At 46.3% G+C, this 19,341-nt stretch overlaps 1 protein-coding gene across 1 annotated transcript in view; it reads right to left on the bottom strand.

Annotated features, from left to right (window-relative positions):
• Positions 1-19,341, bottom strand: part of CACNA1H (calcium voltage-gated channel subunit alpha1 H) — a 257,431-nt gene that overhangs the window by 91,647 nt on the left and 146,443 nt on the right. Inside the window, exon 6 of the mRNA XM_075719023.1 lies at positions 11,597-11,912. Coding sequence (XP_075575138.1) covers positions 11,597-11,912 — 316 coding nt within the window. The remainder of the gene's footprint in view (positions 1-11,596; positions 11,913-19,341) is intronic.

The following is a 19,341-nucleotide window of genomic DNA, read 5'->3' as shown; positions in this document are numbered from 1 at the left end:
TCAAATGTGGTGATGTCTTACCAGCAAGTTTTCAAACCCACTTCCCATGTTGAAGCACACGTAACTTAACACCCACCATGCGGCCGAGTGAGAAGCAGCCAGCGAATACAGCTCCATGCTAAAACCAATAAACAGGATCTGCCAAGCAGCGGGTAAAAATTGTCTCTGCATCAGTTCTACTCTGTCAGCACTGCTAAAGACTTTGAGCAATCAGGTCTGATGACATGCTGGCTGCATTTACACAAACTGCACCCACCTCTCCTCTTCCTCATTACCCGTGTTAGATATTCTTTCGCTGCCGGTTAGTGATGCACAGGTATCAGATGGCAATGCTACACTTCCAGTGACATGGGTTTAACAAAACCAAAAAGAATGCTTTTGGCCAACATGAACGCCAGAGATTAATCTGTTGTCGAAATTTTTCAGCAACAGACACACTTTTTTGTGTGGATGCAAGTGCTGTTATTCACCCTGGAATCTGAGAAGGGGTTAAGCTGTTGGGCCAACACAGGCAGTAATCAGTCTGTTCAGTGGTGTGAAACGGACAAGCGAACAACCTCAGACTGCCCTTTTCTGCTTTTCCTTTAACATGGTTGAAACATTTATAGCGAGCAAAGTTCTTTTTGGCCGCATCCCTTGCCTGTGTGGGCTGTGCGCAGCAGCCGATCATCTCTTGCACTCGATGCCTGTGTAGGTTCATGGGGAAACTGGAAGGATCAAGTTGGGAGGTGACACAAGGCTAAACCAAATCACTGCCAACTACCTAAGAAATAGTCTCCTTTGTGCTGTTCCAAGTCCTCTCCCTTCCTTCCCCTCTATTCAGACGGGCATTTCAGAGTCAGGCTGCCACAGCGGGTGCTCCAGCCATTTACACTTGGGGATGAAAATTGAACCCAGGGACTCCAAACATATTGGATACACCTCTTCACCGAATTTGCATTGGGCTGGCAAACCTCAAATCGAATGTATTAAAATGGTTAAACACAGAGCCCTCTCTACAAAAGCAGTTACCTGAGGGCTGCTGTTGGGCTTCTGCAGGCGCTGCCAGCTCCCCGCCTGGGAAACAGCTGCTGAGACAAGAGGGAGGGCCAACCAACACTTATAGAGGTATTTTTCTTGCATGCTAGGCAGCATTTTCAGCAAGAATCAATCAACACACCACATTTCTCCTCTGGAGGGCTGAAAATGCTCAGCCGGCTCTCAGAATATTTAAGATGTAATTAGAATTTGCATTATTTACTACTCACTTGTAAACCAAAGGCATACAGGAGGGATAAACAGGCCGTTGGGCTTTTGTTCTCCTGTTTGACATCTTTGTGGATTCATTCTTGGACTCATCACCCAGTATAAATGCAGCAGTACCTAGGGGAAGGATTCCTGAGCTGCCGAGGATTAGAGAGTACTAGCAATCCTGTACGAGAGCGTGCTCACAGACACCTGTCTTCTTTTTTTAATCAAATAGATCTGGAGAAATGCAGGGCAACACCCATGCATAGCCACCTGTCTGGACCGAAACAGTGTCTATGATTTTTACAGCCTGATTCTTGCCATGCTGTGGACTTCTTTCCTGCTGTCCTTTAAAGTGCTCCGACTGACTTCATGAGTACATTTTTACCTACTCCAAGATCTCATTGCATATCCCCAGCAAGGCCTTGATGTAAATGGGAACCAGACCATTTAAATTTGCCAACAGCTGGTCTATACACCACGAACTAAACTCTTAAACTATTTTTGGAACCAAGTCAAAGGCATCTGCACTGGTGCAAGTTTCACTGCTGCAATGCACAGTTTGATCCTACACACTTATTCTCAGACCAGATGAACGCAGAGGGAAAGCTAGCAACTCTCACTATTCTCCCAAGAACACAGATATATATATTTTTCAGCATTGCTTTGCCTACTGTTTGTCCTTTGGGGCACCCTGAATGCAGTATCACCTACTTCACTAAGCAGAAACGATTTCCTCCTCTCTTCACTTTCCAATCTGATTAATCCAGTTGACTGCAGCTCCAGCATTTGGCCCTCCAAGCCCTTTATAGACATCTTCCAATGACCTGGAGCACCTTTCTTGTGCTTTCCAATCTCAGCAATTCATTCTCAGTAATTAAATTCTGTTCAAGCCATGGTTGTTCACAGACAGACATATTAAAGAGCGTCTCCAAATGTACCAGTTCAAAGCTTCCAATGAATGCAACATACAATTATTTATCAACAGAGATAAGTCGGCAAGAAACAAGTTTCCTAATTCTGGTCTGATGAAAAAGATGTGCAAGATACATGGCACACTAAAATTGGCAGCTGCAGGGAAATAGCTGAAAGATTCAATTAAGATGATTGGCAAGGCTGTCCTGGAGGGTGCTGCTGACTGTAATCATGTGCTGCAGAGCCAGTGGAAAAGGAGGTGTTGCCCCCTTAGCGTGGGGGAATGACTTTTGCCTTCGAAGGACCGAGACTCTGGGCAGGGAACAGAGCTGTCCTCTAACCCATCGGAGATCCTGTGTGATGCTCAGTCTGATTCTCCTTGACTGCTCATTCAGTTCTTTACCTCTTACACTGCACGGGCAGGGATGGGATATATCATTTGTCTCCCACTGGTACCTGTGAGGCTGAGTACTAAAGCCCTGAGTCTTGTGTCTGATCCTCTCTCCCATCACTGCAAGGATTTAACAGAACGCTCACTGAGGTGAACGTAAAGACAAATTTTGACTTCCTTGATCTTTGGCTTGGACACCATTCATGCAGTCCCCAGTGAGGCACTCCCTGACCACCACACTAATGTGAGCAGGATGAGAGTGGACCATCAGAGTTGGGGTTTTTTTTTTTTTTTTCCTGTTCTGTGACTCTGATTCTCTTGGTTTGCTCATGCCACAATAATTTCATCAGTTGTAACAAAGATGCTCGTCTGCTTTATCGTAGCATAACTGGGGACAGAATCAGGTCTTCTAGGCAAGGTAATCAGAATCAATCTAAAACTCCAGGGTGAAAATCACAAGGGAGACATAGATTAAAGACACTGGCAATTAACTCAGATCTCCTCACTGTTCCCAGGGAGACAGGAGGTTTACTTTGTTTTTTCTGGGGTCACTTCAAAGGTCTCTGCAGAACAATTTCTTTTATTATGTCAAGAAGTTTTCATCACAAAAATCCTCGTCTTTGGGCTCTGCCAAAATTTTTTGCAAGTTCTTGGCTATAATCGATTCAAGAGCAGGTTATTTTTTGCTTTAGTGTCGGTTAAGAAAAAAAAAGGATCATCCAGGGGGGAAAAAAACACCCAATATGCAAACTCCAACCCAAACTACTTTACTAATTAAAGTCAAACACTGAATTACTTTCTGTGTATTAGAAAGCACTAATGGCCAGTGCCAGATGGACTGCTGCAGATAGAAATCAACCTTGAGATGCCACTAATCAATCGAGGAAAGTTTGGAAAATTACTGTGTGAAGCGAAGCTGAAAAGATTGTAAGAACTGAATGCACAGCATACAAAACTCCAGCCCAGCCCGAGACCTGATCTTTCTCATGGCAAGATTTCACTTCTGTGATTCCTTGAACAGGCTTCATTTGTAAAGACAGCCTCCCTAAGCATGGGAACCCAAATCAGCATCTCGCCCTAAAGCAAAACCCCTAAAAAAGAGAGCTCTGGCAAACAGGAATTTCCTTGGTGGTTGCCTTCAGAATTGCAGGTGCTTGTTCCACTCAGTGCCTGGCCGAAGCAGGAGATCATACAGAGAAACCCAAGTGTTTCCAAACCATTTGAAATGTTCATCTTAATTGACATCTATAATTTGCAGTCAGCCTCTTTTCTTTGGCCTAAATTGGGTCCTTTGGGGACAAGAGGGGCATTATCTGCATCAAAATCAATTATGCTGAACCGAACAGCAACTCTGAGGACTGCCATGATTATTTGCTTTTGTTTACTTTTTAGCTCATCATTTCCCTGGCCCTGCTGCAAGGGGTTTTTTTTTATTTCTTATTTTTATAAACCTCATTAAGACAAGATCCAATGATATCATAAATTGCAAGAGCTATTAATTACTATGATGGTCTCAGTAAGTTCTATAAGGCCTCCAGTGCTCATTTCTGAAAGCCTCTTATCTACGTATTCTGCCCTCTCAGGCATATTGATTTGGCTAGCAAGCACTGACCAGTGAATAATGGAGTATTCCTTTTCCGTATGCAGAGTGCTTGGCAGCTAATCAAATCACTATTTTTGAAGTCAGCTTCACAATTTTAATTATTTCCTCATGACACATGTTGTTAAGTAACCTCTGATCAGAAAAACAGGTTTTATTATATTCTGAGTAATGTCCTTTGAACAGATGCTTTTCCTTTCACTTCAAGGGCCTGCTTACTTTCCAAAGAGACTTTAGCCATTTCTTTATAAATTGAGAGTCTTGCAAAGCATGCACCTGCTCTGAAAAGTGGTCCTGCAAAACAGAAAATAAAAGGAACTGTGCAACTGTGCATTTGTTTTTGATTTGTGACCTCTCAAATTTCTTCCACATAAATGTGATCGCTGGTCAGCGTTACCAGTTCACAGTAGATCTTGAAAAGCAAAGTGCAGCCAATGCACAATGAAGTTGGACATATCGCTGACGTTGCTGTTGGTGGCCGAGAAGCTCACGAAAGTGAATCTACAAGCTTCAAAATGGCAGAAAAACTTAACAACTTTTGCTACAAAAGTAAGGTTAGTTGCCATCTCTCCGTTTCACGCTAAATAATGCAAGATCCTCATCTGATAGCAAAAACATCACTGATTTCAGATGACTGCTGCTTATAACAAATCACATCTCAGTCCATATTCATGAGGTCTGATTTACGGCGATAATTATCCTCTGTCTTCATTGTTTGTGTAAAGCATCTTATGCACAGGGAATGTATTTAACTGTTTAGCTTCAGCAATAATGAGTCCATTATCATAGAGCGAGCCATAAATCAGAGTTTCACAGCAGAGCAAAGCTGAAAGATGAAGAGTCTGCAATGAGAAGGGAACCGAAGCCAGACTGAGATCCTTGCTTACAGATGAGTGTACCATATAGCAATTATATGAATGACAACGCTTCTCCAGACACCACTGTCTGGAACACAGCAGCAGTTTGAGGTACTGGCCCAAATGCAAAAAGCAAGGATTTTTGTTAATTGTATTGTTACACCTTGTTTCAAATTATATTAAAGACTGTTATGGACAAAGGGTGCACAGCTTCAAGCGCAACTAAGCCCTCTGTGCAGGACTATGACACAAAACACATTTCAGGTGTCCAAGCTTTACCCGTTCATGCTGATCAGAGTTGGGGGCGTGTCTTGTTCTCCTGGATGGCTCCAACTCAACACAGCCTGCAGGCAGTTGTGCAGGGCCAGCAGGATAAAGGAGCTGAACCTTCAGCTTAGCATGCAAGTCTCCCCTATGTACAACTCACAGCACGAGGTGCAATAGCAGCAACTGCTCATGGAGCCGGTTTGGGGCAATCTAACCGAAGTAAGATTTGCCTGTAAGAATTGTTGATGCACCTCCAGACCAGTAGCTCTTTCATCACCTAACTGGCCTCCAGATTAGGCCATGGCTTGCTCCAGGCACCCCTCCTTCTCCTGTGAATAAAAGAATCTATGATTGAGGTAGGACGAAACCCTTCCAAAGCTACAGAGTTTGCAGCAGGTTTCTGTGCCACGCTGTGTCCCTCCAACACCTCCCATAGGTTAGCAGGCCCAGACCTGAAATCAGGATGGCCTCTCTGACTTGTACCATATGGAACAATTCCTCGTAGCCTTCACAATGAAGGAGATTTTTCAAAAGCAACTAATCCTCTTGGACGCGCACTCTGAGATGCTTTAAAGGGGCTGGATATTTTTAGATTGGGTGTTCAGCATCAAAGCTCTTCAAATGCAGAAAACGATGTTTATTTGGCTGACCAAATTTAAAAAAGCAACACCAACAAAACTCAAACCTCATCATTACAGTGAAATATTTGTGGTGATCCAAAACAAATTCAAATCTAGTGGCAAAGCATCATCTTGAAGCAGTGGAAATGAAAAGCTTAGAACTCTTTTCCCTTCTTTCTCCCCAGCCAAAACTTCTTGCCAAATTCAACACAGATAAGCATTGTTGACACATAACATCAGTTTAAAGAATGAACCATTTGACAAAATGTCCTTTTGGCCAAAGAATTATTTACTCAAGGAACTCTGAAAACATGGGCACCCAGCTGCTTCTGAAAAACATGGCCCACAAAACTACTTGTTGCACCCACAAATACAATTGTAGTGGGAAGCCTCAGGCTCTTTCACTTCCTTCTGCTTCAGCATGCCTTTTGGCTGTTCCCCCAAATATTTAAGACTACTGAAAGTGGAAGAACAGAGGTTGCAGCAGACAGGCAAGAGTATTAGTAGCAAATTGCATGCAATACTCTTGAGACACTGGGGTAGCCATTCCTGAGGTGTCATTTTGTAAGGAACTTGGTTGAGGTATCCTGGGGTCCCAGCAACAAAGCAAGAGCAACAGGCCCCCAAAAGGTCCCTATTAACAACCACCTGAGCGACAGCCCAGCTAAGAGGAAGATGTGTGAGTAGGAAACAAGAGGAATGACCCTGCCAATACTGTCCTGCCAGCAGGTTCCAGGATGGAGGTTTGTGCTGACTCTAAGGGAAAGCCATGATAGAGTTTCAGGTCTTGTCCCCTCAAACGAGATCTTTTCTTGACTGAGTGACAGTCTAGACGAGGAGGAACTTCAAGATCATTCTTGTGTTTCGCCATAGCAGAAGTGCATTGAAGCGCATGTCATTTTTCCTTTAATTTGAATGGAAGATATGATTCCCATTACAGATTTAGCTGAAAGATTTCCAGGCAAGGGAGAAATCCTCAGGGAAGGATTTCAATCATGATGAACAAGAGGCTGAAACAATGTGAAATGGGCAACGGCTGTGGAACAGATCAGGGCACCAAACAATGGTGAAGTGAGACAAATGAACCTTTCCAAACCTGAAATCTCCCTGCAAGGTCTGGCCCATCTACAGGCACAGCTCGCAGGGGCGGAGATCCTGGCAGAAGCAGAGTCAGCAACACAGAGACAAAACAAGCTCCTCATCAGCACATAGCGCAGGGTCAAAATGAATAAATCCTTGATTGGATTCAGATAGCTTACACAAGCTCCCAGGGGCTTTTTGGACAAGCTAGAGCACAGAAGAGGTAACTTCACATCGAAACAAATGGGCTGTTTCGGCAGGTGGCCTGCAGCATACGGCTGTCACTGCCAGCTGTCGTACCTGCTCGGGCAGCCTGCCATCGCCTTAGGAGCAAGGTAGCCGCAGAAGGACAAATGAAGGAAGAAGGGGGTGGCATCAGTTCCCCCGCTTTCCCCACCCCAAACTTGTTCTCTCGCCTGAGCTGGTCACCCACACCTTCGTGGCTGTAACGTATTCCTAGCTTTGGTGCGACCCGGTGCAAAGAGGAATTCTCCGTCTAAGCACAGCATCAAGATCACACCTTGAACTCTTGCTGCTGCTGACAGTTCCTTTAATGCTGCTCTATTTCCAGACATCTTTCTTCAAAGGAGAGTCAGCTTTTCCTTTCTTGGGCATTCTTATCATGTCGTGTGCCTGCTGGGCTGTCTTCAGCTCTTGTGAACACAACCAGGCTTTTTTTTTTTTTTCCTGCCCTGACAGCAGCAAGGGGGCTGCTGAATGCAAAACAGTCTCCTCTGAGAATTCCCTCGCTAGGGCCTTCTGATGATGGGCCAGAGATGTGTTACTTGTATGACTTGATTAACTTGTAAACTGAGACGTCTTCTTAAGCAAAACCTCATAGAAGCAATATGCACTCAGAATAACATAAGCCAGAAACAGAATCGTGAATCAGAGCTGCATCCAAGGACTTATTTCAAGAGGGTCTTTCATTAAGGAAGCCCCTTAGAAAATGCAGCTACTTCTGAAATACAACTTGTGAAGAAGAGGCCGTAGAAAAGGCAACTCAGCCAGCATCAGCAGTGTCAGAGCCCCTCTGAACTGCCAGACAAATCTTCTCTCCTGTATTGGATGGACATTTCCTGAAATGTCCATGTAATTTTTTCCTGTACATTTGCTCTCAAAGTTCAGTCCTTCCAACTGCATCCTGGAAGGAAGCACAAAGGAATAGCTTATTCCCTTGATCTCATCTTGGTTCTACCTAGTTGAATGTTATTGCTCCTTCAACTTTGCCTCACTAGTTTTGCCAACAGCATTGTCTCCTGATGTAAAGTGCTATTATAGGTCTTACTTTTCTGGAAGTCAGACATGATATCATCCGAGGAATGGTTCTGTGGTTTGCAGAGTAGCCTAAATCATCTCTTTTTCCCAAACTGTATCCTACCAGCCATCCAACCCCCTTTTGTTCTAATGGGGCTTCTGCATTGAGGCCTGGCCGCACCGAGACTGATGGTTAGGAAGGTGGCAGTGTTTTGGTTGCTCCACTGAGACTGTCAGTAATTCAAATTAAATTGGACTTTGGTTAGGTGGGTAATTCATCATTTGCAGTGTGACAACAATACCTGTAATTACTGCTCTTATTGTTGCGGCTGAAATTCATGTGCAATAAAGGGATCTTAATATCATGCCAAACCTCACAGTTAATTTAGGTTCCATCTCCTTTCATTTATTCTGTAATAAGCTAATTAGTTCACATAATTTGCCATTGAACGTGCCTTTGTAACAAATATATACATGAATTAGCCTATTACACAACAAATGAGGGGAATCAAAACATGAATCATTTGCAGGATTACATAAGGAATTATTATCCTTTCAAACACCCATGGATGCAGCCATCATCTTTATTGCTTTAAGATTTTATTATTTGCACTAGGCTGGTTCTCATGTCTGATGCCTCTGACTTACTCTTCTGCTTGGAAGGTCAACAATGCATTTCACTGTTTGGAACGCCCCGCTGCCACATGCCAGGTTACTTGCAAGTTCAGGACCGCTACCATGAAGTTAAAGTCTTTCAGCTTGGCTGCTTAAATCCAAATTCTGGCAGCTGAAAGAGCTTGGCCATACTGCGAGCCTCCTAACTTGGCACACCATTCGCAAGGACGTTTTGAGTAGAGATCTTCAGATTTCCCTGTCAAAGTCTGCTTCTGGTTTTGTTTATTTGTAGTCTGCACAGTATCACACTGCACCCTTTGAAACTCTTGGGCATGACTTGCCGTCACCGCACTTGGAAGCCTCCCTCCGAATCTCACCTGTGGGGCTCATTTCACCAACCTCCCTTCTGACAGCTCTTAAACCATGCTAGATTTCCAACTCATTTGGGATAAATCATGAGGAATGCTCTATCCAGCTGAGTCCTAAAATTGCCATTATGCAAACTAGAGGCTTGCCAGACCTTGAGGTTCGGTCCACCATTATAACTCTTGCAAAGTACCACGTATTCATTATTCCCCAGAAGGGATCGGGACAACTGGACCAGTCTCATCCGGAACACAGCAGAGTGCTTTCTGCCCAGTAATTCAATACCAATTCACAGGGAAGCTCCTGAACTACTGAAACCATCAGTTCTACTTTCTGCACTACTTATTTTGAGGCCTCATCTAAGTGCTGACCTGGTGCTACCCAGCTTCAACTATTAAATGTAATGAGAGCACAACTCAATAGCTTTATTTGTTAAATGTTCCCTGCTTACAGCAATTGTTTTGATTTAGCATCCAACCTCTTGCAGTAATGATTTACTCTCTCCGTATCAAAGTTAAGCAAGCACCTTACTCCCAACAGCTGCTTCTTTACCTGGAATTAGATTGTTTTCAGCTTCTAAAAGCGAGTCCTTACTTCTAAAAGGAATAAAGACGTAAGAAGAGTTTTTGGCTGGAAATACTCTATAGCATTTGGATGGCCTAAGCAGCACTAAAACCAATCATAAACCTCCTGGCAGCTGCCAGAATGATCTATGGATACAATATGCAACTTTGCCAGACACTCTGCTCTGCCCAAAGGAATCAGCTGAACCCTCTGCTGTGGCTGGTGCATTCTTCCTGGCTTAAAACCATACATTTTCAGGCTGAGGAAATGAAATGCCAACATGAAATGAAAACTCGCAGCCTGCAAAAAGGCTCAGGAAGTACAAAGGAAGCGGGACCCCTCGGGAATCACCTGCTCATTTTCAATGCACCAGCCCAGGCACTCTGCAACGCAATGCCCTCTGCCCTTTCTCTGCCAAGAACGTTGCTGCCCCATGCTGGGAGACAGACAGGACCTCCTGGGCACGTCCATCAAGCTCTGTCAAAGAACTATGCAAGAGCAGAAAAAGGAGAATGCAAGTGCAGCCAGAGACCTATCTACTATTCTTGCTTTGATTTCCCTCTTTCCTTTATGCAACACTCGCTACCAGTCAGGAATATTCAAAGTTACTATGGCAGCTCCTCTCTTGACATACTAAGGAGAGAACCAAAACTCTTGACATTCCAGGAGAGAACCAAAGCATTCTCAAAAACAGAGCCTAGTAGAGACTTGGGATCTGTCTGAACCTTCCAGATTTGCTTTTGAGCCTCCGACACCAGCAGCAGTGTGATTCAAGGTGTGCTGCTGTGACAGCACGAGAGCAAACAAGCTGCTCAGAGCAAGCAATCACCCCTTTACAACTCCCAGATGAAAACTGGAAGTTATTAAGTTCATATTATAACATGAAACTAGAAGGAAATTCATAAATGAAATTTAGAGCTCTGAATGAGTAATTATTCATCATTAACAAAACTAAAAGGAGAACTTTTTCTCTTTTAGGAATAGATGTCACCTACACTTCAGAAGGACTAAATAAAACAAGGCATCTAGCCAAAAGCAAGAAGAAATTTGTATTAAAACCAGAAAGTGCAAATTAAAAATGGAAAACAGTACACGAATCATTTAAAATAGGCTAGCCCTAAGAGACCACAGCCTCTGGACTGTGTAGATGAGCTATCCAATGTTCCAGAGCTACAAACGTTTTGAAAATGCTTCAGTTGCTGGAGTGTTTTTGTCACCTGTAAAGGCTCCCCCAGTCTGAGCCAGAAGCACTTTGGTCTCTAGTGAAGAGCTGTACAGGTATGGATCAAGAGAGGCTCAAATTCCCTGTGAGCAGTATCTCTTCACAGGTATTCCAGCCAGAATGGACCATTAGGACTATTCCTTCCTCCCCCAGCATACCATGCTAACCAGTATAACCCTGCAATTCTAGAATCAAGCCTGAACCATGCCATCGAGCTAGTTCCTGTACTTTAGAATGATACTCAGTCTTGCTTAAGGACATGGACAACACTCTCCATTTCCTGATACTACAGCAATAAAGACCCTAACTCTCAAAAACGCCTGGGATTTATCCAGGTCTGATTTGCAGTGCTAGAACTTGCCATACTTTTGTCTGCCTCAAGAAGTATTTTCCCCCTCTTCTAAAATGCGCTGAAAAAACCAGCTGTTCTCTCCAAATGCTCTCTTGCAACATTTGTGCAGGTTATTGTCTGATTCATTTACTTGATGTATCTTTATTTGTAGTTTCACACAGGTGCAAGCAAATTCCTTTCTCCACTGATGCATCTATCAAAATCTTTCCAAGCAAGAGATGACAAAACAAAAAGAAACAGAAAAATCTTTAGGAGAATCCTACCTGAAAAATAGCTATCCAGGCATATCCAATATTATCAAAATTGATAGCTCCGTTGTGTGGGTTTACATCCCCTGCCATGCATACGTTGTAATACTGGTTCCAGTTTATGCAGGCATTCCTGCTGCTGAAGTCAGGGTTGTATAAACTTGGGGTGTAGGAGTCCATGCTCAAGGTGCACTCCACCTTGTACTCCTTCCTGTTTGGGATGTTGGAGCATTTCTGCATGCCGTTTTCACGATGCGATGAGCAGATGAATGGATTCTCCTCTGCTTCGTCTGTCCGGTAGTACGGATGCAGGAAGGTAAGGTTGTACGTCCTGGAGGGGGAAGAAAGAGAAGGATGAGAACAAACGATGCACCCCTTGTTTCAGCAGCAGCAAAAGGCACCGGTTCCTGTCCCTGGGTCGGGTGTGTTATTTCTCCTTTGCCCTTCAGCCCCATCAGACTGGGGACAGCGAGCCACAGTTGAGATTCAGCCCTTACCTTCATCTACAAAGCTTTTTGCTCACAGTATCCTGTAAGGCACCAGTGATCTTGCAGTTAAAGATCAGCCTGAGCTTTCCCAAGCGAAAAGGGCGGTTGAAATGAGAGGGTATAGAGAGAAAAATCCCAGCAGGCCAGGTGCTTCCCAAAAATCTAGGGAACTTTTTGTTTCCATCTAAGGATTTTAAGATAGCTCTTCTGATGTTCAGAACACGCTTCTGAAAAGCTGATGGCAAAGCAGCTTTCCAATAAATTTGCCCCTCAGCACCTCTTGGGATGAGTGAGCTGAACTTTAACAAGAAGAGACCCAGCCACAGGCCATCTCAAATTCCTTCTGTACTTACATAAGAAAAGAAAGAGCCCACATTAATGGGAACTGTATGCTTGCTGCATATCTGATTTAATTGGCCTGGATAAAGTTTATGGCTCTGTTACTGCTAAGATAAGCAAATGCTCTAATTGCAGCATGGCAGGGATGTGCCTTTTCCCAAGCAGTGCTCTGGGGCAGATCAGCGAGCAGCCAGAGCCCAGGACTTAAACAACTCATGCTGTTTAATTAGAATTAGCGAGACCCACCGGCACTCACACTGCTGAAGCACTGCTGAAAATGAGAAGGTGCAAAGTCCTAGAGCCGGCTTTATCTGCTGTGCTCAGAGCTGCAGGGCTCTAAGATGCTATATAATCAGTCAGGAGATAAGGGAAAAGGCAACACACAAATTATACGACCAAGTGAGATGTGGGTAGAAGATAAGCAGGTAATTCTTCAAGACAGGACAGCTGTATTTTTATGTGTTTCTGAATGTGCCTAACTATTGAATAAATTTGGCCTCTAACGAGTGCCAAACTAGTGTTATTCCATACAATTGTTTGAAATTGCTCCCCAAAACCCTTGAGTCAAGCAGGAGTCACTCAGCAAATGCACTTTAAGGAGAGAGCAATTGATGCAGGGCAGAGCTGAGGGGAAATTAACCCTGAACAACTTTCCTGGAGAATTTGGTTCTCCTCCATCAATGAATTACTTGAGATGGGTGTTGAGGGTTCATCCAGCTTCAGGAATAGGCAAGAGTAGCACGTCGGAGGAATTGGGCATTGTTTGCTGGTAATTAAATGTATTCACCAGCTATTCCCCTCCCACCGCACAGTGTTCCCACACCTCTAGTCAAAACTGTAATATCTTCCTCCCAGTTTCTATGCCTTAGATTCAAAAGACAAGGAAGAAACTTGAAAAATCTTTTTCCTCCAGGACTGCCTAAAAGCCTTTTCTTTCCCCTCCCACGAATTGGTTTCACTTGGAGGAAATTTCCATATAAAACAAGCTGAAGAAAAGGCTGAGTGCTACGCTAGCACGGTGTTTGCTAGAAGATCAGATACTACAACCAGCAGAGTTTGTCACACAGAGGGGAGTATTGCGGAGGCTTGCGAAGAATTAAAACGCACCGAGGCACAGGGATGTGTCTGGGAGCGCTACAGGCTGTGGGCAAAGACAGCTGGGGAACTTGAGAGAAGAAACAGAGGGAGGAGACGATGAGACACCGGAGAAGTGACTTCTCCTAACTCACAAGTGGCAGGCAGAGCCCTGGCAGCTCTGTTTCAGCCTTAGTGGGTATGCTGAGAGGGGCTCAGTTCAGATGCAAAGGGCTCCTGCACCCTCAAATAAATGTGGTGGGCACCCCACACGCCTGGGACATCTCTGCTTACAGCCACGGTGCCTGCCTGAGTCTGCTCACCCAGGGAGGTGCTGGGAGGGCTCTGCAGACATGACACAGAGCCTGGGCAGAGCCATCCCAGCCCCACCGCCCTCAGGAAGGACATTTTCTTCTAAAACCTCCAGGTTTGAGAGGCCATGGGTGCACGCTTCATCAGCCCCCTCCCAAGGAACTCAATAGCACATGCTCAGTAGCTCTGAAGTCTTTCAAATGGGACATTGGGATCAGGGCTTTCCACAGGGATCTAACACCCCCAGAGTCCAGACCAAGCCTGGACTACACTGTGCACTGCCCTGGTACACCAAAACAGCATGGGCACAGGATGCTGGGGCATGACCGGCTTCCCTGGGGCTGACTTCACCACTCTTGAAACCAGGACTTTGTGGGTTACAGGCAAAGGGCTACTCTAAGTCCCTAAGATGATGGCAGGAGAGGTCTCATTTGGTACCTTCTCATCAAGGCACCTGGACTCCAGCTCAGGCTCAACAGATCTCTGCAACTCTCAAATCCCCAACATGACAAGTCATGTGATCTTGAAACTTTGTCTGTCTGGGCAGCTCAAAGCCCAAACCTGGTGCTTGCAGCAGAGACAACCAGAGGCGAGTGTCAGACAGTAACCCGCATCCCTAAAACTACACATTGAACTCCCAGCCCTCCAACAACCCTGTGTGATCTTGGGAACATCCCTTGCTCTTTCTCATTTGTCTTCAAACAATGCTGACCAAGGCTCTCTGATCTGATGAGCCACTCCAGTGACATACTCTTCCGAACTACAACTGATCATCCAGGAAAACTTGCTCCAGAGCCAGGTGGAGCTATGAAACTCAGCAAAAACTTATTTCTTTCACCACCCTGGAAGCAACACCCCACCACAACACCAGCATCAGGAGCTTCCTGATCACAAACACCTTTTGGCAGTGGGCAGGATGGGAAGGCTCAGCACACCACAGCTCGTGGGCCAGTGTAATTAGGATTCTACCCAGAGCAAAGCTGGACTTGCAGAGGGAGACGGACCATCTGGAGGGATGATTGTGTAATTAGCAGCTACGGCTGCACAAGCTCCTTTCCTGGGAGCAGTTTTGTGTTTAGAGGCAGACACTCACATGCCCGTGCCAAGAACGCTGGCCGTGGAAGAAGCGCTCAGACAGAAGGGCTGACGCATCAGCGTGATGCTCCGCTCCGACCTCACACCCGAGCTCCCCCGTGAGCCGCCTCTCCCACAACACACACAACATTCGGCGCCACACGCGACTCTGCAGCTGCCTGCTCTCCCAGCTGCCGGACTCTGACACGTCTTCACTGGCCCAGATTAATCATCTTTATTTCAGTCCCCAGAGCTGATCTCTGATCTCCCGATATGCCCACCCTGGCTGGGCAGGCTGGACAGGGACACAGCTAGCCAGAGAGCAGCGTGCAAGTCAATTCTGATGGAGCCCACGTACCCAGTTTTGCTGGAAGGAGGGGATGCAGCCAGCCTGGGGACCTACAGGACCCGTTCCCTTCCCACGCAATGCTTCTCTATTCACTTCACATTGCAACTGGAAAGGCCCTTGATGAGCCACACACACAGATTTGAGAGGCTGCATGTTTCCCATTAGTTGCTGTTTAGGAAGCCTTGGGCTGAAGGAGAAATACTGCCTGCAGACACGGCGCCCTGGGCTGTGATCTAATAAGCCGCGTAGAAAAGATCTGGGCACAAACCCTCTGGAGAACCAAAAGAACGACACACTTTGGTGGCTGTGGGAGGAAAAATAAAACCAGGAAAACAAAGCACAGCTTGACTGCAAAGGGTGGATGAAGCTTGATCTGGTTCTGCTGCTGCCTGACTGATTTTATCCTCCCTTGTCTCTGCCTTGCTCATTATTGCAATTGTCCCCCAAATAATTTACAAACTAAAAGTCCTCCCTATGACAGGCCAAAATCAGTCACATGGGGGCCACTTTCTGCCCAGCCCTTTTCAAGCCCTTCCCTCTTCTATGTCTGCCCTGGGCACAGGACACCACGAGCATCCATCCGGCTGGGAGGGATCTGCACCTGCACGATGCTCTGCCGTCACCGAGCACAGCGGGGAAGGGGGACACCAACTGACAGCGAGCGCTGCTCGTTTAAGACCTTTTTCTAGTTGCTATGCTTGATGACCCTGCTGGCAAAACCAAAAAGGGGAAAGAAGGAAGGGTAGCAAGAATGAGAAACAACAGTGTTGCAGAATGAGGGAATCCCCAATATCCAAAAAATAAACAAATTAGCTCTGCCAAGACCATCTACCTCCACATGCTGGAAAGGTCAATCTGACTTCCTTGTTACTTGTCAACAGGCACGGTCCAAATAACTTACTAATGCTAATGAATCCACTAATCATGAGACCCTTGTGCTCTGGGGGAAAAGACATGAGAAACTAAGCCCCAGAATGGATCTTGTTATCACATTAGAGAGGATTAACACCCCTTTCTCAGCCAGCTGCCCAGTGCACATCTTCCTCTGGGCTTACAGCAGCTTTGCAATGTATTTTCCTTTCTCTGTCCCTGGGCACATTCATGTGCAGGAAGGACAACAGTGGGGCAGGAAAGTCCATTCTCTCCCATGTCAAAGGAGGCCGAGCAATTATTCTCTGCTCCATCTTCCCCCAGGCTCAGTCCTCCCAGCCCAACCATCCCATGCAAGACATCATCCACAACCTCTGGAGTATGGGGGGGGTGTGTGCACTGAACACAATCCTGCTCAGCTTTCCGAGGAGCAGAGGAGGAAAGGGAAAAGGTGGAGGAAACTCAGCACCAAGCAGGATCCATTCCCTCCAAGAGGGGGCTGCTCTCTGGAGGAAATCCTGCTAACAACCCAGCGTTGCAGCACAGAACAATGCCAGGAGAAGCAATTAAGCAGAACTCAGAAGTACCTTTCAGACAAACTCAGAGCTGTCTGCCTCGGCCGTCTGTGCCTTCTTGCAGCTCTACAAAAGCCAAGGAGCCAAAGGCAGTACAATGCCAAGCAGGTACAGAGTTAATTAAGACTGAAGCGCTCACATTATAACTGTCCTGCAGCATTAGATAAATACAAAGCACTTCACAGCTCTCTCCGCTCTCCTACTTCCAACCCACTGAGTTCCTTGAAAGGCTCCGCGAGGGGGAAAACGCTCCCCTGCATAACACCACACAAGCAAGGAGCAGCCCCAGCAGCAGCAACCCAGACAAGCTGGGGGTGACCCAATTCCTTTATTTACAGCGACAGCAACTCACGATGGCAGGCAGGAGGGAGCCAGAGGGGCTGCACGGGGGAGACACGCATCCTGGAGATCTCACAGATAAACTGCTGGCTTTGCTTGCCCTTCCCACGCATGCATACCGAGCCTTCCTGTCTCTGACCAGACCAACCAAAAAGCCCTTGTGAAATTCCCCCTCCAGCTCCCACTGTCAGGGATCTCCTGCACTCGTTCACACAGCAGCGGAGACCACCCTGGCACTGCTGTTCTCCGCTGCTGCGCAATGCCGGGGAAGTGCAGTCCGGCCAGTGAGCGCCTGGGGGGGTTGAAGAGGTGTCCAAGCCACCAGAGACCTCTGAAGCACCACTCTGGTCTCCAGGGCTGGCCAGGCAGTGACAGCTTCTCACGTGTCCTGAACAGCAGTGACCCACTCCAGTTTATTGCTTGCCAACTCACTACTGCATCAGCCCAGTAACTGCCTGTAATTCCTTCAAAGTCACTACTAAAAAAAAGTCCCTAATAAAACGACCTCCTTCCAGTGTGATTTTTGCATTGCAACAGTGCAATTTTCAAAGAGAGAGAGAAAGCAGATATTTCCAGTGCACCTGAAAGAAGTCCCCAAATTTTTATCAGAAGGCACTATATTTAAAAATAGTTTCTTTACTTGAAGCAGCCAACTTTCAAGGGGCATTTAAAAGAAAAGGTTTCCACAGGAAGAAGAATGATGGCAAAATCAAAGTCACTTCTTCCAACTGACGCCTGCTGTAAAGTTGAATGGCCCAGAAAGCTGCTGGCAGCAAGTGTACAAAGAAGCATGCAGCAGATAAACTATATTTGAAGCACCGGTCTCTGAGCTTGCTTACACTTGCTTTACCCCAGGAAACCTTTGGGGCTATGACCCTTCCTTGCCTGGCACCCTGGATTGTGTCCAGAAGCTCGTCCTCGCTTTACAGCAGTTCTGTTTTCATCTGAGAAGGTTTGACACCACCACCAAGGGGAGCCCTGCCAATAACTCAGGTCTTCCCCTTTATGGGGCTGTAAGGAAAATCCGAACCAGGACCATCACCTGCTCGGCCCCAACCCAGGCGCAGAGCACGGCTGTCCATCCTCCAGCACCTCACAACCTGCTGGTAAACATTATTTTAGGCTGAGGACAACAACATTGGCATTTAGTGGGACTTGGCAGACAAAACTAAATGACCAGAATCGCATTCCCCACAGAGCTCTATTCTGTTTACTTCTAACCAAAACCAGAGCTTAACCTTAATCCTGCATCCCCTGCATGAAGGTTTTGTTGTTTTTGTTCTCTTTGGCAGCTCTCCCTGGAAGGGGACAGATGGTCAGGGCTCTCCAGCACCAATGCCGAGCACGGCAGCTCAGTGCAGGGATGGAGCACGAGGACAGGGAGGGATGGACCCCCTCTCCAGTCCAACCCGGGGCTTGACTTTGCCTGATATAGGCCTGATAGCTCCACACTGTCATGCTGCTGGTCAGCAAGACCTGCTAGTTTGGGCCCAGTGCTGTATATTTTAGCCCTTCTTTACAATAAAACGATGTAGCCCTGAAGTGCGTTCCTTGTTACTGCCACACTGAAGTCACTCCATGCCTTTTCCCCCTCTACAACTTGCTGTTGGGGTGTTAAAGACCATTGCAGGGGTGAACCATATCCTCATGCCTGGAACTATGGGTTCAGGAGAATGAATCAGGAATAACAGAAAAGATGGGAATAGTTTCACCTCGACTCCCTGAAACTTTCACACCAAGCTCCAATCAACCTGGGATAGCTTCTAGCTGGAAATGGAGGAACTGGTTCATTGCAGCCAGGTTTCTCAGGTCTAAAGCTAACCCAGCAAAACACAGATCAAGACAGTAGCTTCGGTCTGGGTGATGGTACCAGAGCAACCCACATTTGTCACGCTGGTACTGGCACCAGCAGAGCTGGAGTAGCCCTGTCCTGCAACAGAGATGCCCCATGGGTGTGCCAGAAGCCTCACGTCTCCAAATTTCTCTGGAATGCTATAACTTTGTTCACAGTATCCCTGAGCACATGGCATCAAGCAACAGGACTTGGGCACAGGCAACAGATAGCCCACAGCCACCCAAATTCACCAGTACCTGCTGCTGCAGCGGGGGGACCCAGGAACCAGTGCAGAGCTGCGGTGAAGTGGGAAGGAGAAGGTCTCTCACAAATCTCCTGCCTCTTCAAACACAGGTCCTGAGGCTTAGCACAGGGAGCCTGATTTTGCCTTCAGTGACCGGGACCAAGACCCTGATAAGAAAATCCTGCGACGCCTTTGATGCTGCTAATGGCCATTACACAACAGTCTCCTTTCCCTGGGCTGCTTAATATCTCCACTTAGCAAA

Source organism: Pelecanus crispus, chromosome 11 (assembly GCF_030463565.1).
Source record: "Pelecanus crispus isolate bPelCri1 chromosome 11, bPelCri1.pri, whole genome shotgun sequence".
Taxonomy (NCBI): Eukaryota; Metazoa; Chordata; class Aves; order Pelecaniformes; family Pelecanidae; genus Pelecanus; species Pelecanus crispus.
The sequence above is the reverse complement of the archived record's forward strand: the minus strand, read 5'-3'. Positions and strand labels throughout refer to the sequence as shown.